Source organism: Pristiophorus japonicus, unplaced genomic scaffold, assembly GCF_044704955.1.
Source record: "Pristiophorus japonicus isolate sPriJap1 unplaced genomic scaffold, sPriJap1.hap1 HAP1_SCAFFOLD_1039, whole genome shotgun sequence".
NCBI classification, from domain to species: Eukaryota; Metazoa; Chordata; class Chondrichthyes; family Pristiophoridae; genus Pristiophorus; species Pristiophorus japonicus.
This window is the reverse complement of record NW_027250690.1, coordinates 37605-58274: the sequence shown is the minus strand read 5'-3', so window position 1 is coordinate 58274 and position 20670 is coordinate 37605. Positions and strand designations below refer to the sequence as shown.

The 20670-nt window shown below is 50.5% G+C and overlaps 1 protein-coding gene across 3 annotated transcripts in view; it reads right to left on the bottom strand.

Annotated features, from left to right (window-relative positions):
- Positions 1–20670, bottom strand: part of LOC139241318 (proteasome subunit alpha type-6-like) — a 72802-nt gene that overhangs the window by 25679 nt on the left and 26453 nt on the right. Inside the window, exon 1 of one of the 3 annotated variants that reach the window (XM_070869948.1) lies at positions 14702–14763. The exons of 1 other annotated variant lie outside the window; for it this stretch is intronic. Coding sequence is in view for 1 of the 2 variants with exons in the window: in XM_070869947.1 (XP_070726048.1) it covers positions 2234–2309 (76 nt within the window). In the remaining variant the exon portion in view is untranslated. Of the gene's footprint in view, positions 1–2233; positions 2336–14701; positions 14764–20670 lie in introns of those variants that run through there. One more of the 3 variants, XM_070869947.1, reaches the window with a different exon arrangement.

Below are 20670 nucleotides of genomic sequence, written 5' to 3'. Positions count from 1 at the left end.
ACCCCAACCTGCATGATCAGGTAAAGAGCAGGCGGTAACAACAAAATGTAAACGATGGTCGCGCCACTGTGTCACGGGAAATTGATCTGAATGACCCTGTATATGTGCTAAACTATGGACATGGTCCCAAGTGGATTGCGGGCACGGTGATAGCTAAAGAAGGGAGTAGGGTGTTTGTAGTCAAACTAGACAATGGACAAATTTGCAGAAAGCACCTGGACCAAACGAGGCTGCGATTCACAGACTGCCCTGAACAACCCACAGCAGATACCACCTTTTTTGAGCCCACAACACACACCCAAAGGATCAACGACACCACCCCGGACCAGGAAATCGAACCCATCACGCCCAACAGCCCAGCAAGGCCAGGCTCACCCAGCAGCCCAGCAGGGCCAACAACATGCCAGCCCAGCGAGGGCACAGCCAACACACCAGAACAGACATTTGTACCGAGGCAGTCCACCAGGGAAAGAAAGGCTCCCGACGGCTTCACCTTGTAAATAGTTTTCACTTTGACTTTGGTGGGGAGTGATGTTGTGTATCTGTAAAGCATGCACTCCCATGTTCCGCCACCAGGGAGTGCATCCCCTGAAGTCTCAAGGGATCTCAGCATCCCTTGGGAGCACTGTATATAAGCCGGCCCCTAAGGCCTGTTCCTCACTCTGGAGTGTCTTAATAAAGACTGCGGTCACTGTTACTTTAACCTCCCTGTGTACAGCCTCATCTGTGTTAGGAACACAATAAGGTCGGCTAGGCCTGTGTTCACTAGAGTTTAGAAGAATGAGAGGGGATCTCATTAAAACGTATGACATTCTGATGGGGTTGGACAGACTAGATGCGGGGAGGATGTTTCCCCGGGCTGGGAAGTCTAGAACCAGGGGTCACAGTTTCAGGATACGGGGTAGGAAATTTAGGACCAAGATGAGGAGAAATCTTTTCACTCAGAGGGTGGTGAACCTGTGGAATTCTCTCCCACAGAGGGCTGTGGAAGCCAAGTCACTGAATATATTTAAGAGGGAGATAGATAGATTTCTAGAAAAAAAAGGCATCAAGGGGTATGGGGAAAAAGCGGGAATATGGTGTTGAGCTAGAGGATCAGTCATGATCATATTGAATGACGGTGCAGACTCGAGGGGCCGAATGGCCTACTGCTGCTCCTATTTTCTATGTTTCTATATGTGACTCCAGACCCACAGCAATGTGCCCTCTGAAATGGCCCAGCGAGACACTCAGTTGTATCAAATTGCCAGGAAAAACAGTAAGAGTAAAACCACTTGGCACCGGATTCAGATGCAGCAAAGACATGCCCATCCTGACTTGGAAATATATCGGCCGTTCCTTCACCGTCGCTGGGTCACAATCCTGGAACTCCCTCCCTAACAGCCCTGTGGGAGCACCTTCACCACACGGACTGCAGCGGTTCAAGAAGGCGGCTCACCACCACCTTCTCAAGGGGCAATTAGGGATGGGCAATAAATGCCAGCGTTGCCAGCGACGCCCACAATCCCGTGAATAAAAAAGTCCCCATTTTTTGGTCAATCCCCAGGGATTAATGATTGAGCTATGCGTCTCCTGCAACTTCCTAATCCTGCTGGAATATGGGAATTTCCACTCGCAGTAAACTTCTGCAATACGCTCAAGAATAATTTGGCTCTGTAATTGGCTGGGTCATTGAATATAGTTAAGGCGGAGATAGACAGATTTTTGAGCGATAAGGGGGTCAAGGGTTATGGGAGTGGGCAGAGAAGTGGCACTGAGGCCAAGGTCAGATCAGCCACGATCTTATTGAATGGTGCAGCAGGCTCGAGGGGCCAAATGGCCGACTCCTGCTCCTATTTCTTATGTAACTGCTCAAACAATCTGGGTACAAGATCTTTTGAAAATGTTTTATTTTTAATATCTTAACCTAATTGCATTAATTGCAATGATTTGATGTATCTTTTGTAGCAAAAGTACTCTGGCAACAAGTTAATCTTTTTTTATAAAAGCTAAATAATCAACTTATTACATAAAAAGTTAGTACACGTCAATCAAAAGGGGTCCCGCCCCTCACTTGCACCGATTGGAGGATGATATGTGATTGACAGGCGATGCTCTTCTGCCATTGGGCAAGCGGGCCGTCAATCATAGAACAATGCTACTTTGCAACAACAAAGTAATTGGAACAGCAGCAGGAACCAGGAACTTTGGCTCAAAGTTGGTGCGGCGGGGAAAGACAAGGTAAATTACTGACCGACTTGGTAAAGTCTCCCCTCGGGCGAGAAGATGGTGATGTGACGGTCGAAACCGGCACTCGAACCCCGGCTCATCCTTAAAGCAAACCCGCACCGAAATGGAGGTGGTTTCTTTTGGACTTTTACTTTCAATTTCAGTCACCAGATTTGTATACACACACCCACCACCAAACGCCGGAAATAAACTGCTAATGCAACTGCCCGCTTTCTGCAGGAGTTCAGATTTACCATGCACCTAAACTTGCAGAGCCCTTTAAATACTGGGGTATGTCCAGAATGGTACCTGGCGTGAGAGAACCTTGGCTTTGTCCAGTACAAAGATTGGATAGGCTGGGGTTGTTTTCTTTGGAACAGGGGAGGCGGAGGGGAGACCTTATTGAGGGGTATAAAATTATGAAGGGTCTAGATAGAGTGGATAGGAAGGACCTATTTCCCTTAGCAGAGGGGTCAATAACCAGGGGGCATAGAGGTAGGAGGTTTGGAGGGGATTTGAGGAGGATGGTGAAAGAAAGACTTGGATTTATATAGCACCTTTCACGGCCACCAGACGTCTTTACAGCCAATAACGTACTTTTGGAGTGTAGTAACTGTTGTAATGTGGGAAACGCGGCAGTCAACTTGCGCACAGCAAGCTCCCACACACAGCAATGTGATAATGACCAAATCATCTGTTTTTGTTCTGTTGATTGAGGGATAGATATTGGCCAGGACACCGGGGAGAACTCCCCTGCTCTTCTTCAAAATAGTGCCATGGGATCTTTTACATCGACGTGAGAGAGCAGACGGGGCCTCGGTTTAACGTCTCATCTGAAAGTCGGCACCTCCGACAGCACGGCACTCCCTCAGTACCATCCCTCCGACAGCACGGCACTCCCTCAGTACCATCCCTCCGACAGTGCGGCACTCCCTCAGCACCGCCCCTTCGACAGTGCGGCGCTCCCTCAGTATTGCCCCTCCGACAGCGCGATGCTCCCTCAGTACTGCCCCTCCGACAGCGCGGTGCTCCCTCAGTACACAAGATTCAGAACTGAGGTGGGGGGGACAAGGAACCAGTAATGAGGACAACTCGATGGACTGAAGAGTTTTGAACAAGTTAAGAAGTGGCCCATCCACTCAGATAACCCTCCCTAAACCGTCTGAGGGAGAGAGACAAGGAGAGGCGGGGATAGAGAGAAAGAGTGTGTGTGGGAGAGAGCGCGACAGAGACAGAGTGTGTTCTTGTCCATCCTCCAGTATTATCCCAGCATTGGAGGCAGTTCAGAGAAGGTTCACTCGGTTGATTCCTGAGATGAAGGGGTTGTCTTATGAGGAAAGGTTGAGCCTATACTTATTGGAGTTTAGAAGACTGAGAGGTGATCTTATTGAAAAGTATAAGATTCTGAGGGGGCTGGACAGGGTAGATACAGAGAGGATGTTTCCCCTCGTGGGGGAATCTAGAACTAGGGGGCATAGTTTCAGAATAAGGGGTCGCCCATTTAAAACGGAGATGAGGAGGAATTTCTTCTCTCTGAGAGTCGCGAATCTGTGGAATTCTCTGCCCCAGAGAGCTGTGGAGGCTGGGTCATTGAATATATTTAAGGTGGAGATAGACAGATTTTTGAACGATAAGGGAGTCAAGGGTTATGGGGAGCGGGCGGGGAAGTGGAGCTGAGGCCAAGATCAGATCAGCCACGATCTTATTGAATGGTGGAGCAGGCTCGAGGGGCCAAATGGCCGACTCCTGCTCCTATTTCTTATGTTCTTTCGACACCCCTTGTAAGACAAACTCTCTGTTTTTTATGTTATATTTGGCCTCCCACATTTTGCCAAAACTCGGCGACCCATGTCCTAACTCGCAGCAAATCCCTCTCACCCATCACCCCCTGTGCTCACTGACCTGCATTGGCTCCCGGTTAAGCAACGTCTCGATTTTGAAAATTCTCATCCTTATTTTCAAACCCCTCCATGGCCTCGTCCCCTCCCTATCTCTGTAATCTCTTCCAGCCCCACAACGCCCCCCCCTCACCCTTTCGAGATGTCTGCACTCCTCAAATTCTGCCCTCTTGAGCATCCCTGATTATAATCCCTCAACCATCGGTGGCCTGCTTTCTGTAGACTGCGCCCCAAGCTCTGGAACGCTCTCCCTAAACCTCTCCGCCTCTCTTTCCTCCTTCAAGACGCTCCTTAAAACTTAGCTCTTTGACCAAGCTTTTGGTCACCTACGCTAATTTCTACTTATGTGGCTCAGTGTCAAATTTTTAAAATCTCATAATGCTGCTGTGAAGCACCTTGGGATGTTTCACTACTGTAATATAGTGCTCGACCTAATGGACTACTGTGGTAGTGCCACACCTGATGTATAATAATAAAAGGGTCAGATGACAAGATGTCGTGAAGAATATATCACAACTGCGTTAAAGGTGCTATATAAATGCAAGTTGTTGTTATATCACCTGTACAGAGCTAAACGCAGACAGGAGACTGAATTCACCCTGATTGTGGTTCCTGTCTCCTTCGGTCCCATTGTGGAGGCTGTGAATTTAGTTGAACGAAAGAGCTGATCCACATGCAGAACATGCTCGGGACCGGGCGATCAGTAACCTACTTTTAGCAAATCTTTTATCAGGGAGCAAGCCAGCACAGAAGGTAAGGCTGCGGGAATGTGCTTGTAGTCGGAGCTCTTGCCTGTTGTCAGTGGGGTGTGACTGTACGGCTTGAGGTTTGTACCCATGTCTGTTGAAGGAGATATTTATTAATGGGGCAAGAGGGATTGCAGCTGATTGGATCGTTCTCTCCCACGTTTCGTCCCCACGGTAACCGTTATCCTTTTTTTACGCTGTTTCAATTTGCATCTCATCAGCCTGTGGCTCAGTGGGCAGCACCCTCTCGCCTCTGAGTCAGAAGGTTGTGGGTTCGAGTCCCACTCCAGGGACTTGAGCACAAAAAAATCCAGGCTGACACTCCCAGTGCAGTGCTGAGAGAGCGCTGCACTGTCGGAGGGGCAGTGCCGAGGGAGCGCTGCACTGTCGGAGGGGCAGTGCCGAGGGAGCGCTGCACTGTCGGAGGGGCAGTGCTGAGGGAGCGCTGCACTGTCGGAGGGGCACTGCTGAGGGAGCGCTGCACTGTCGGAGGGGCAGTGCCGAGGGAGCGCTGCACTGTCGGAGGGGCAGTGCTGAGGGAGCGCTGCACTGTCGGAGGGGCAGTGCTGAGGGAGCGCTGCACTGTCAGAGGGGCAGTGCCGAGGGAGCGCTGCACTGTCGGAGGGGCAGTACTGAGGGAGTGTCACACTGTCGGAGGGGCGGTAATGAGGGAGTGCCGCACTGTCGGAGGGGCAGTACTGAGGGAGCGCCGCACTGTCGGAGGGGCAGTACAGAGGGAGCGCTGCACTGTCGGAGGAGCCGACTTTTGGATGAGACATTAAACCGAGGCCCCGTCTGCTCTCTCAAGTGGATGTAAAAGATCCCATGGCCATTATTTTGAAGAAGAGCAGGGGAGTTCTCCCAGATGTCCTGAGGCCAATATTTATCCCTCAATTAACAAAAAAAACCAGATGATCTGGGTCATTATCACAATTCTGTTTGTGGGAGCTTGCCGCGTTTCCCACATTACAACAGTGATTACACTCCAAAAAGTGCTTCATTGGCTGTAAAGCGCTTTGAGACGCCCGGTGGTCGTGAAAGGCGCTATATAAATGTAAGGCTTTCTTTTTCTTTTTGCTCTTCAGATTATTTTGTGGGCAGGAGGATGCCATCATATTTCTGCTCAAACCACCTCATCGATTCCTTTTTGGAAATGTTGGCCGGGATATTGACCTTGGGCGGCGGCGCGGTTCGGGTGGTATCAGATCAGCCGCCCGTTACCCACAGCGCCTGATAATCCGTCTGATTGGTGCCCGGGACAAATATCTTGGCCCTTGTGTTTTGAACCAATGCATTCCCGTTGTATCGGAAGTACTGAACTAGGCCTCCCCATGACCACGCAGAAACCCAACGATCACACACCTATGTGTTCCTGGATCCCGAATAACAACTTGCATTTATATAGCGCCTATAACGTAGTAATACATCCCAAAGTGCTTCACAGGAGCAATTATCCGAAAAAAATCTGACACCGAGCCACATAAGGAGATATTAGGGCAGTTGGTCAAAAAGGTCAGTTTTAAGGATGTATTAAAGGAGGAGAGAGAGGTAGAGAGGTTTAGGGAGGGAGTTCCAGAGCTTGGAACCCAGGCAACAGAAGGCACGGCCACCGATGGTGGAGCAGTTATAATCAGGGATGCTCAAGAGGGCAGAATTAGAGGAGCGCAGACATCTCGGGGGAGGTTGTGCGGCTGGAGGAGATTACAGAGATAGGGAGGGGTGAGGGCCATGGAGGGATTTGTAAACGGAGATGAGAATTTTGAAATCGAGGTGTTGCTTAACCGGGAGCCAATGTAGGTCAGCGAGCACAGGGGGTGATGGGTGAGTGGGACTTGGTGCGAGTTAGGACACGGGCGGCTGAGTTTTGGATGACCTCAAGTTTACGTAGGGTATAAATGCAAGTTGTTGTTGCTAGGCAGCCCGTGCTGCATGGCTTGTGGTTTTTGTTTGTTGTGTAGCTGTGACGCAGCATCAAGCAGAGAACAGCTTTCCCCTCAGGCACGGTCTTCTATTAACCATATATTCCAGCTCCGTGCCGTACCACATGGCAAGCAGCCAGAATCAGACTGTGCAAGAAGAGGTGCACCATGGTGACCCCCTTCCCCTCCCCCCGCTTGTTGGGGTGTTGGGGGAGCAGTGGGCTGGGCTAGAAATCGGGCTCATGCCCGGAGTCCCCGTGTCACTGTGTGAGTGTTTCCTCAGAGAGAGAGGGGAAAGGGAGAAAGGGAAGGAGAAGGAAAGGGAGAGAGGGAAAGGTAGAGAGAGAGGGAAAGAGAGAGGGGAAAGGGAGAGAGAGAAAGAGAGGGGAAAGGGAGAAAGGGAGAGAGAGGGGCAGGGAAAGAGAGAGAGAGAGGGGCAGGGAGAGAGGGAAAGAGAGAGGAAAGGGAGAGAGAGTGAAAGGGAAAGCGGGGAAAGGGAGAGAAGGAGAGAGGGGCAGGGAGAGAGGGAAAGAGAGAGTGAAAGGGAAAGAGGGGAAGGAGAGAGGGAGAGAGGGAAAGAGAGAGGAAAGGGAGCGAGAGAGGGAGAGAGTGAAAGGGAAAGAGGGGAAGGGAGAGAGAGAAGAAGAGAGGGGAAGGGAGAGAAAGGAAGAAAGAGGGGAAGGGAGAGAAAGGAAGAAAGAGGGGAACGGAAAGAAAGAGAGAGGAAAAGAATAGAGAAAGAGGGGAAGAGGGAAAGGGAGAGAGATAAGGAGAGAGGAGAGGAGAGAAAGACTGTAGAATACCCTTCCCATAGGGTAATGGAGACAGAGAGAAGGAGAAATAATGTCTAGAGTACCGACATGGTGATAGAGAGAGTGTGAGAGAGAAAGGATAAATCCAGGGATGGGAAACTATAGTTACGAGGAGAGATTTGAGATACCGAGATTATTTCCACAGAAGTAGATATGTCTAAGGGGAGATTTAATAGAGGGGCTTTGTTAATTATGAAGGGTTTGTGATAGAGAGAATAGAGCAGGAATATTTCCTCTGGTTGGGGAGTCAGTGATGAAGTGTCATCAATTTAAAATTGGGAGTGCGGAGTTTAGGAGAACTGTCTTTCCATAGAGGGTTTATGGAGCACGGACTGTATTGAGACAGAAATCATTGCTCCTTTTAAGGAGAACTACTGGAGGCAGATTTAGGGCTGTAGAGAGAGAGTGGAATTGCTCTAGCTAAGAGCCAGCACCTTGTTCTAGGAGGTGGTATCGCCCTCTTGAGCATTCCTGATTATAATCGCTTAACCATCGGTGGCTGTGCCTTCTGTTGCCTGGGCCCCAAGCTCTGGAACCCCTTCCCTAAACCTCTCCACCTCTCTACCTCTCTACCTCTCTTTCCTCCTTTAAGACACTCCTTAAAACCTACCCACCTGCACTAATTTCTACTTATGCGGCTCGGCGAGAATTTTTAAGTTTCATAACACTTCTGTGAAGCACCATGGGACGTTTCACTACATTAAAGGCGCTATAAAAATACAAGTTGTTGTTGTAGTCTCTGGGCTACTGCATAGTCCAGAGACGCAAGTCTACACCAACAACATACTGAAAAGCACCGTGGCCTTGCTGTACAGGCATAAACCACTTGTCTCGAGACTTCTCTTTGCCGAACATAATATTTCTAATCTAGAAGAACATTCTAGTATGAATAGCAAAGGCTGGTTGGTCGCAAAACACCAGCTATTGCTGAGTGAAATCTCTCTTTCTCCAATGATACCAACCATATTTTTTCCTGCTATCGTATGAACTAAACATGAACAGTTTTCAGAAGCTGAATTAACCAATTTCCGTCGGCCAACAATTTAGGAGAGGGTGTGGCTTGTGGTTTTTGAGATGTTTCCTTGTCGGCCAAGGGTCCCACCTCTCCATTGTCTCCAGGACGTGTGAGGCCCAACGTATAGTGAGATAGTCTTGGCATGATTCCCAACTGGAAATTGTCTATTCACTGCCATCCAGTCATGTGCAAAAGCAAGACAAAGATCGGCAGTACAGGTGTATCAAGTGTTGATCCAGTTCCAACTGGATCAGCCTCTTCTCTTTTCCATGTTTTCACAAACGATTCATAGAATAGAATCTTAGAAATTTACAGCATGGAAGGAGGCCATTTCGGCCCATCGTGTCTGCACCGGCCGACAAAGAGCTATCCAGCATAATCCCACATTCCAGCTCTCGGTCCATAGCCCTGTAGGTTACGGCACTTCAAGTACTTTTTAAATGTGGTGACGGTTTCTGCCTCTACCACCCTTTCAGGCCGTGAGTTACACCCCAGACCCCCACTGCCCTCTGGGTGAAGAAATTTCCCCTCAAATCCCCTCTAAACCTCCTACCAATGACTTTAAATCAATGCCTCCTGGTTGTTGACTCCTCTGCTAAGGGAAATAGGGCCTTCATATCCACTCTATCCAGGGCCCGCATAATATTTTACACCTCAATCAGGTGTCCCCTCAGTTCCCTCTGTTCCAAAGAAAATAGACCCAGCCTGTAAAGACCTTACTCTACAGCATGAAACCACACGAGGCACATTCTGGGGACAAGGTCACTCTCTGACCTCCTCTCTTTATTTACAGGACTCCAAAGATGATGACCCTGCGTGGGACCACCCTTTTTATACCTGTGTGATCAGGTGAGGAGTGTCTCCCACAAGTTCACTCCTTGTGGTCAAGGTGTGCATCTAGGTTGAGTGTATACAGTAATACAGTGGTGTTACATTGTGGTTACATACATGACATCACCTTCCCCCCCCCCCCAAAGTCTTATTGGGATCATAGGTTCATCAAGTTGGACCTCACTTCAACCTATATGATCCAGGAACTGGCCGATGAATCTAAACTACTGACCACCATCACCACGCACAAGGGACAGTTCGTTTATAACAGGTGCCCGTTTGGTATTCGATCAGCGGCTGCAATTTTTCAATGAAACATGGAAAGCCTGCTTAAATCCATTCCTGGAACGATTGTATTCCAGGACGGCATCCTCATCACGGGTCGAGACACCGAGGAACACCTCCACAACTGGAGGAGGTGCTACGCCGACTGGACCGGGTAGGCCTGCGACTCAAGAAGTCTAAATGTGTGTTCTTAGCTCCTGAGGTTGAGTGTACAGTAATACAGTGGTGTTACATTGTGGTTACATACCATGACATTGCTGAATTCAACAGGCGAGATGATGCCCTCTCTCAACAGCCGGTCCAATTTGCTCTCGATCTTTTCCCGCATCACATACGGCACCGCTCTGGCTTTGTGGTGCACTGGCCTGGCGTCCGGGGTGATGTGTATCACTACCTTAGTGCCTTTGAAAGTCCCAATGCCAGGTTGGAATAGTGAATCGAATTGTTGTCGGAGTTGTGAGCAAGAACATCGTTCCACAGATGACATTGCGTGAACATCCCCCCATTTCCAGCTCATCTTGGCTAACCAGCTCCTCCCCAACAGTGCGGGACCATTGCCCGGGACAATCCAGAGCGGCAGCCGATTCACTAACCCATTGTGTGTGACAGCCAACATTGCACTGCCGAGCACCGGAATGATTTCTTTAGTGTAAGTCCGTAATTGTGTCTCGATACGTGCTAATTTGGGTCTACTGGCTTTAAGTGGCCATAGCTTCTCAAATTGCTGAACTCCCATGAGTGACTGGCTGGCCCCAGTGTCCAGCTCCACGCGTACAGGGATACCGTTTAATAAAACCCTCATCATCATTGGTGGCGTTCTGGTGTATGAACTGTGAATATTCGCCACATGGACCCGCTGAACCTCGGCGTCCATCGATTTGCCCCAAAAGTCTCAAAGAACCCTCTTCTGGTCCACCCACCTCATATATTAGTCTGACTACAGACTTCCTGCACATTCGAGCTAAATGACCACTTTGATTGCAGTTCCTGTAGACACACTGTTGAAATCTGCAAGATCTAGCTGAGTGTTTTCCCCCACACCTCCAGCATGAGTTAAAGTTTCCATTGTTGGGAACAAAGGAACTATGGCCAGACATTCCGCGCTGACTGTCCCTTTGACTACTCTTAAGTACCCTATTAGTGGGTGTCAATGGTCCCATCCTGGGCCGCATTGTCCATTGTGATGGCGTGAATGTCCGTTCAGCCTGCCATTGTCTCTGTTGAAGTCCTACTCTGGGGTCTATTGCTGCCTGGGGAATGTCGGACTGCCCCTGTCTGCCTGCGGGGCTCTGAGTCGCATTGATGATGTTGACTCCCTGATCCATTGCCGCGTTATAGGCAGAATTGTGCGCGTATATTATTTTCGTCTCTTCCTCCCCCACCATGAAAGTTTGAGCCATCAACGCCGCCGCTTCCAAGGTCAAATCCTTGGTCTCAATTAATTTGCGGAAAATTCCCGCATGACCGATGCCCTCGATAAAGAGGTCCCTTCGCATCTACCCCCTGCAGGCATCTGTGAACTTACAGAGGCTGGCCAAGCGCCGGAGATCCGCTACGAAGTCCGGTATGCTCTGTCCTTCACAACGTCGGTGGGTGTAGAATCTGTGTCGGGCCACATGTATGCTACTCACCGGTTTGAGGTGCTCCCCGATCAATTTGGTAAGTTCAAAGGTTTTGTCCGCCGGCTTTTCGGGTGCTAGTAAGTCCTTCATGAGCGCGTAAGTCTTTGGTCCGCAGCTGGTCAAAAGATGAGCCCATCGCTTGACGGCTGCTGCATCCCCCAGCCATTCTTTCATAACAAAGCTTTGCTGAAGCCTCTCGACAAAATCGTCCCATTCTTCCCCAACACAGTACCGTTCCTCTGTGCTACCGGTGGCCATTCTCGTGGGCCGTAAATTCCCGTTTCTCGTCGCCAATGTAAAGTCCTTACTCTACAGCATGAAACCACACGAGGCACATTCTGGGGACAAGGTCACTCTGTGACCTGCTCTCTCTATTTACAGGACTCCAAAGACGATGACCCTGCGTGGGACCTCCCTTTTTATACCTGTGTGATCAGGTAAGAAGTGTCTCCCACAAGTTCACCCCTTGTGGTCAAGGTGTGCATCTAGGTTGAGTGTATACAGTAATACAGTGGTGTTACATTGTGGTTACATACATGACACAGCCTATCCAATCTTTCCTCATAGCTAACATTCTCCAGTCCAGGCAACATTCTTGTAAATTCGGCAGAAGAAAAATTCTGCCCCTTGATGATTAACCCTTTTATCAAAGCTTTTTCTCTCGAACCTTCTCTCCTGAAGGTGCTGACTGTTTCTGGGGATGGTGGCGAAGGTGGGGCCATCGGCAGGTCTCACACAGGGGGTCAGTCACCGCCAGGCGAATCCGCACTCCCTCGGTACCGCACTGAAACATTTGCTCGGTTTACTGGCTCAAGTCCCTGGAGTGGGACTTGAACCCACGACCCTCTGGCTCAGTGGGCAGCGCACTCTCTCACCTCTGAGTCAGAAGGTTGTGGGTTCAAGTCCCACTCCAGGGATTGGAGCACAAAAATCTAGGCTGACACTCCCAGTGCAGTGCTGAGGGAGCGCCGCACTGTCGGAGGTGCCGTCTTTCGGATGATACGTTAAACTGAGGCCCCGTCTGCCCTCTCAGGTGGACGTAAAAGATCCCAGGGCAGTATTTCAAAGAAGAGCAGGGGAGTTATCCCCGGTGTCCTGGGGCCAATATTTATCCCTCAATCAACATCACTAAAACAGATTATCTGGTCATTATCACATTGCTGTTTGTGGGAGCTTGCTGTGCGCAAATAGGCTGCCGCGTTCCCCACATTACAACAGTGACTACACTTCAAGAAAAGTACTTTGGCTGTAAAGCGCTTTGAGATGTCTGGTGGTCGTGAAAGGTGCTATATAAATGCAAGTCCTTTCTATATAAATGCAAGTTGTTTTAGTATCAAGCAGGATTAATGCACTGAGTTTTCATTCTCTAAATTCCCCTGAGTTTCTCCATAATCTCCTGAATGTAAACTGGGTGTTCAAGTCTGTCTTATTCTTTTGTTTCTCCAATACTTATGCACCCCGCCCCCCTCCCCCCCCCCCCCCAAGGCATTAGGCAGATTCTACGTTTTTGCCGGTGTGGGTTGAGGGCCGAATGTTGGCCGAGACATCGGGAGGGTTGCCTGCCCTCCCAATGATGCGGTGGGATCCTCGCGGCCCACTCGAGTCGGCAGACTGGGCAGGAGGCTTACCGTCTCAGCTGAAACGTGGAACCCCAGACAACCTGCTCGTGAACCGTCCTGCAGTTATTTCAACGGTTATGAAGAAATCCTTATCTCAAAAAAAAATGTTCGAAACAGACTCACTGTAGAGATGTAAGGTTACTGTGTGTGTGTGTGTGTGTGTGTGTGTGTGGGAGGGGGGCATTCTCTCTCTCTGTCTGCTGAGTATGTTTGGGGTGATAAAGTGACTCAGCTTGGAACTGTAAACCCCCCACTTCTCTCCTGCAATCAGTTAGGATTCCCCCTCCCCTGTGGAAACAGTTCCTGCTAATTGGGTCCCATTGATAATCTTTTTTCAGACCTCTTACACACACACACTGAGTAGCTCCGTTGCTGTTGGAGGAGTGGTACATTGGTCTAGAGTGGGAGGACAGTGTATTAGCATGGCTCAGTGGGTAGCACGCTTGGCTCTGAGTCAGAAAGGTCATGGGATCAAAGCCCATTCCAGCGACATGAGCCCATAATCTAGGCTGACACTTGCAGTGCAGTGCTGAGGGAGCGCCGCACTGTCGGAGTGGCAGTGCCGCACTGTCGGAGTGGCAGTGCTGAGGGAGCGCCGCACTGTCGGAGGGGCGGTGCTGAGGGAGCGCCGCACTGTCGGAGGGGCAGTACTGAGGGAGCGCCGCACTGTCGGAGGGGCAGTGCTGAGGGAGCGCCGCACTGTCGGAGGGGCAGTGCTGAGGGAGCGCCGCACTGTCGGAGGGGCGGTGCTGAGGGAGCGCCGCACTGTCGGAGGGGCAGTGCTGAGGGAGCGCCGCACTGTCGGAGGGGCGGTGCTGAGGGAGCGCCGCACTGTCGGAGGGGCAGTGCTGAGGGAGCGCCGCACTGTCGGAGGGGCAGTGCTGAGGGAGCGCCGCACTGTCGGAGGGGCAGTGCTGAGGGAGCGCCGCACTGTCGGAGGGGCGGTGCTGAGGGAGCGCCGCACTGTCGGAGGGGCGGTGCTGAGGGAGCGCCGCACTGTCGGAGGGGCAGTACTGAGGGAGCGCCGCACTGTCGGAGGGGCAGTACTGAGGGAGCGCCGCACTGTCGGAGGGGCAGCATTGTTGGGCGTGTCGTCTTTCAGATGAGAGATTAAACCACGGAGGCCCCACCTTCCCTCTCAAATAGATCAAAAGATCCCATGGCTGTATTTCTGAGGAGTCTGGAACCAGGGGTCACAGTCTCAGGATAAGGGGTCGACCATTTAGGACTGAGATGAGGAGGAATTTCTTCACTCAGAGGGTGGTGAATCTTTGGAATTCTTTGCCCCAGAGGGCTGTGGAGGCTCAGTCGTTGAGTCCATTCAATACAGAGATTTTTGGATATTAAGGGAATCAAGTGATAGTGCAGTTGAGGTCGAAGATCAGCCATGACCTCATTGAATGGCGGAGCGGGCTCGAGGGGCCTAATGGCCGACTCCTGCTCCGATTTGGATTTGTTATGTTCTTATTTCACCCGAGAGGGCAGGTGGTGTCTCATATCCTCACTCCCACTCGTGCTTGAACAGTGGGAGGATTCGCAGGCTGGCGGGCAGTCTGACTGGCCGCAATGTGACCGCCAATTTCTTTTTTTGTGCGCCGTCCCTTTAAGTGCGTGGTAACTGTTTCAACGGCAGGAGCTGGTGAGCAGCCTGCACGGGACCACACGATTGGTGCACCAGTCCTACACGGGGGAGGGGGTTTTATAGGCTCCCACAACCCATATGGCGAGGGAATCACCCACACCTACCGTACGCGAATATCCCGCTGGATGGCTGTCAAACCGGAATTCTCGGCCGGAGCGCCACAGTCTCCACGCTCACCGGGACTGTCCTGGAGCAGGATTCGAACCCTATACTGTCTGGCTCAGAGGCGATAATGCTACCACTGAACTAAAGAGTCGCTGGTGCTCAATCTCCCCCGTGTTAATAGTTGCTGCCACTGATTGTTCTCTGCTGACTCCTGCTGGACAGTCTGTGCATGTGGATGGTTGCACATAGAAACTTAGAAAATAGGAGCATCGAGTCTGCACCGCCATTCAATATGATCATGGCTGATCCTCTATCTCAACACCACATTCCCGCTTTTTCCCCATACCCCTTGATGCCTTTTGTGTCTAGAAATCTATCTATCTCCCTCTTAAATATATTCAGTGACTTGACCTCCACAGCCTTCTGTGGTAGAGAATTCCACAGGTTCACCACCCTCTGAGTGAAAACATTTCTCCTCATCTCGGTCCTAAATTTCCTACCCCATATTCTGAGACTGTGACCCCTTGATCTAGACTTCCCAGCCCCGGGGAAACATCCTCCCCGCATCCAGTTTGCCCAACCTTGTCAGAATTTTATACGTTTCAATGAGATCCCCTCTCATTCTTCTAAACTCTAGTGATATAGGCCCAGTCGACCCAATCTCTCCTCATATGACAGTCCTGCCATTCCAGGAATCAGTCTGGTAAACCTTCGCTGCACTCCCTCTATGGCAAGTATATCCTTTCTTAGGTAAGGAGACCAAAACTGCTCACAATACTCCAGGTGCGGTCTCACCAAGGCCCTGTATAACTGTAGTAAGGCATCCTTGCTCCTGTACTCAAATCCTCTTGCAATGAAGGCCAACATACCATTTGCCTTCCTAACTGCTTGCTGCACCTGCATGTTTGCTTTCAATGGCTGGTGGACAGGATAGGAATGGGCGCAGTTGATTGGCGCTCACTCTGAGGTCTCACACATTGCCGCTAGGGTGATTCCCACCAGGGGAATGAAAAAGATCTACATTTCTATAGCGCCTTTTACATCCTCAGGTCATCCCAAAGTGCTTCGCAGCCAATGAAGTGTAGTTACTGTTGCAATGTGGGAAACGTGGCAGCCAATTTGCGCACAGCAAGCTCCCACAAACAGCAATGTGATACTAACCTGATAAACTGTTTTTGTGATGTTGATTGATGGATAAATATTGGCCTGGGACACCGGAGATAACTCTCTTACTCTTTCAAATAGTGGCTGTAGGATCTTTCACGTCCACCTGAGAGAGCAGACGGGGCCTCCAGTTTAACGTCTCATCCAAAAGACAGCACCTCTGACAGTGCGGTGCTCCCTGAGCACTGCACTGGGCGTGTCAGCCTGGATTTTTGTGCTCAAGTCCCTGGAGTGGGACTCGAACCCACAACTTTCTGACTGAGGCGAGGGTGCTGCCCACGGAGCCATGGCTGACACCTGAGCAGGGAGTGAATGCCTTCAGGAAGGGAGAGGGAGAAAAGGTTGATGGAAAGTAGTTTGAAAAAGAATCTGCATGACTCAGACGCATTAACATTCCTGCCTAACCTGCCTGGGGTGCACGATTATTGTCAATCTGCCACCACTTTGCTGCTATTTATAATCCTTCTGCCCCGGGATCAGCCAGCTCCAGGAAGCTTCCATTGGACAGAGCAATGGACCCCCCTGCCCTGCCCTCCCCCCCCCCCCCCCCCCCCCCCGGGACAAGAGTGGTAAAAAAACAGTCAGGACATCCGAAGTCTCTTCACAAGTGTAGTCACTGTCGTTATGTAAGAAAATGCACGGTATACCACTGCAGGGAACAGCGCGTGCTGCTGCAGGAGGGCGACGGCTGACTACAGTGTGGGCAGGTACAGCAGCAGCGGCAAGGTCGGGGCGAAGGAGCGGCAAGAGTTCGTAGAGGGATGTGATCGGGGACCAGGGGAGGCGTATGTTCGGGGCCCAGAAGAGGTGAGGGCCCAGGGGCAGCACGGGCCCAGCCCACACTGTGCGATATGTGTGCGCACTAGGTCCGTGCAGCAGAGCTGGTCTCCAGTCGTCCTGGTTAACCCTTGCCACTGGGCCAAGACCTCGCTCTGTCAAGCCCCGTGTGGTGGCTGGTGGGCAACGGTCACCCCACGTTAAAAAAATCCACCCACAGGCATCTTCCACCCTTCAGGATGTAGTTCAGGATCCGGGATATTAGGTCCTTCACTGAAACACCTGTGAACTCATCCCCTTTTTGGCGTGGAAGCAAGTCATCCTCGATACGAGGGACTGCCTATGATGATGATGATGTAGAAAAATTGGGGCGGCTATGTTGTGCACAGCAATGAGATAAACAAGCAAATAATCTGATTTTAATTGAGGGAGGAATGTTGGCTCAGACACGTGAGCAACTCCCCAGCCCTTTGAACGGTCTTGTACAGAGAATCATAGAACCGTACAACAACAACTTTTATTTATATAGCGCCTTCCATGTAGTAAAACGTCCCAAGGCGCTTCACAGCGGTGTTATCAGACAAATCAGATAAATTTGACACCTAGCCAACGCAGGTGACCAAAAGCTTGGTCACAGAGGTAGGTTTAAAGATTGTCTGAAAGGAGTAGAGAGGCGGAGAGTTGTAGGGAGTTCCAGAGCTTGGGGCCATAATACAGCACAGAAGGAGGCCAATCGGTCCATCGTGCCTGTGCCGGCTCTCTGAAAGGGCTATCCACTTAATCGCAGTCCCCCAGCTCTTTTCCCATAGCCCTGTATTTATCCAGCTCCCTTTTGAAAATTACGACTGAATCTGCTCCCACCGCCCTTTCAGGCAGCGCGTTCCCGATCACAACTCGCTGCGTAAAAACATTCTCATCTCACCTCTTTTTTTTGCCAATTATTCTAACTCTGTGTCCTCTGGTTACCGACCCTTCTGCCACTGGAAAGTTTCTCCTCATTTACTCCATCAAAACCCCTTCATAATTTTGAACCCCTTCATAATATCACTTGAAAAGAGAAGGCTGAGAGGTGACCTAGTAAGGGTCTTTAAAATTATGACAGGTTTTGATAGAGTGGGTACAGAGAGAATGTTTCCACTTGTGGGGAAGAACAAAACTAGAGGACATCAATATAAGATAGTCACCAAGAAATCCAACAGGAAATTCAGGAGAAACTTCTTTACCCAGAGAGGGGTGAGAATGTGGAACTCGCTGCCACAGGGAGGGGTTGAGGCGAATAGTATCGATGCATTTAAGGGGAGGCTAGACAAACATATGAGGGAGAAGGGAATAGAGGGTTATGCCGATAGATTTAGATGAGGAAAGACGGGAGGAGGCTCAGTGGAGCATAAACGCCGGCATGGACTGGTAGGGCTGAATGGCCTGTGTCTGTGCCGTATATCCGGTGAAATCCTATGAATACCTCTTGTTAAATCTCCTCATAGCCTTCTCTGCTCTAAGGAGAATAACCGCAGCTTCTCTGCTCTCGCCACACCAACCTGAACAGGCAGTCTTGATTTAGTATCTCCCTCAGATCTGCCACCCTAGATTATATGCTGAACCCACAGCCTTCTGATTTTGTTGTGACATAGGCCATGTTAGACGGGAAGGAACCAGTCTTGCAATAAAACTTTGCACCTAAAGGGTAATAAAATTGTGCAATGAGTAACCAAGAAAGATCTTTAAACCTGACTACACTTTTGGTACGTCCTGAGGTCATGAAAGACGATAAATGCAAGTCTTTTTTTTCAGCCGTGGCTCAGTGGGCAGCACTCTCGCCTCTGAGTCAGAAGGTTGTGGGTTTGAGTCCCACTTCAGGGACTTGAGCACTTAAATCTGGGCTGACACTCCCAGTGCAATGCTGAGGGAGCACTGTGCTGTCGGAGGTGCCGTCTTTCGGATGAGACGTTAAACTGAGGCCCCATCTGCTCTCTCAGGCGGACTTAAAAGATCCCATGGCACTATTTCAAGGAAGAGCAGGGGAGTTCTCCCCGGTGTCCTGGGCCAATATTTATCGCTCAATCAACATAACAAAAACAGATTATCAGGTCATTGTCACATTGCTGTTTGTGGGAGCTTGCTGTGCGCAAATTGGCTGCCCCGTTTCCCACATTACAACAGTGGCTACACTCCAAAAGTGCTTTGGGACGTCCGGTGGTCGTTAAAGGCGTTATATAAATGCAAGTCTTTCTTTCTTTCTGCCTGCCTCAGTATCACAGAGTTTGAGGGATTTACACCTGGACATAAACGGGATCTAAGCTTCTTCAAAACAAGCATGTGTTATCACGATAGGCTAAAAGAATTGGGACTCTACACTTTAGAGAAGCGTGGACCTGGGGCTGATCTGATGGAGGTTTATAAGATGATGAAGGGAAGAGATTGTGCTCCAGTTCACAGTTTGTTCCAATTAAATAGGTTAGGGAGGACCAGGGGTCACAGTGTTAAGTTGTACGAGGCCCGATCAAGGTTGAATGTCAGGAGGTGGTTCTTGTCCCAGAGAACATTGGTCCTCTGGAACAGGCAGCCGTCTCGTGCGGTGGACACTGATTTGCTGGATCCCTTCGAGCGAGAGCTGGACCTGTTTCTGGCTGGGGTGGAGCTCACCTCTCACAGAAGGGGAAGTATTGGTGGGAATTCAGGGCCAGGGTAATGAATTGGACTAGTTTCCATTGCATAGATGGGTCAGAGAGGAATTTCCCAGATTTTTTTTCCCCCCAAATTGGCCTGGGGGTTTTTAATCTTTTTTTTCCCCGCCTCTCCCAGGAGATCACGTGGTTTGGGGTGGGGAGTGTATATACTCAGATACACAAGTGGGCTGGATTTTTGGGTCTTCTCCGCTCCGTTTTTCGCCCGGGAGCAGCGGCAATGGCGGGGGTGAGATGTTCTGGCCGCGAGATCAGCCTCCAGCGCCCGCAGCGATCCTCGAGTCGGGTTTAGCCGCGGCGCGGAAGAGTTGCGCCGGTGTATGCAACGGCCCCTGGTCGGGACACCGGCGCGAGTTTTGACAATTGCCCGACCCATCTGCCCGGAAAGCGCGCCCCGCGATGAACGCCTGGGAAATCAGGGCGGTCCAATCATCCCGTCGGCGAAGAGGTAAGTGTGATTTGTTTTTGCTTTTAATTTGTGTTGTGGTGACGTGGGCAATGTTTTGGGAATGTTTTTGTGGTTTTTTTTAGGTTTTTCCCTCCCCCCCCCCCAGGCGTCTCTGGGAGCACTCCCGGCCCAGCTCTTTAGCTCGGGAGTTTCCCATGCTAGCGCCCGAGAGAGGTGTACAACGCCTCCCTTAGCGCTGCCCCCTCTGACTCAGGGCCCAGCTGCCCAAACTTACCCACTGAGGCGCAAACTATTCCTGTCGCTAACTTTACCGCCCCATTATCACCCCAGAAACATCAAAGCCGAAAATCCTGCCCAAGGTGTTGTAATTGTGTGGGACAGGCTGGGTAGACCAAAGGGTCTTTACCTGTCCATCGTTGTTCGTAATGTATTAAAGTATTAAAGGGCCTAGGCATTGGTGGAGGGGTCTATTACAAGGGGGCATAGTTTTAAGGTGGTTGGTGGAAGGTTTAGAGGGGATTTGACGGGGGGCTTCTTTACGCAGAGAGTTGTGGGGATCTGGAATTCACTGCCTGGAAGAGTGGTGGGTGCAGAAACCCTCACCACTTTTAAGAGATGGTTGGATGGGCACTTAACTACAGGGTTACGGACCTAGAGCTGGTAATTGGGATTAGGCTGGATAACCTCTTGTTGGCCGGCGCAGATATGATAGTAAGTACTGCAAGGAATCAAATACGGCCAGGGTGATCTCCTGGACTAGTTTCGATCGCCTGGATGGGTTGGAGAGGAATTTTCCCAGATTTCTTTTCCCTAAATTGGCCTGGGTTTTTATGTGGTTTTTGCCTCTCCCAGGAGATCACATGGCTCCGGTTGGGGTAGAGTGTAGAATGTTTTAGTGTAAGGGGTGTCGCAGTTGTGTGGAGCGGACTGGTTG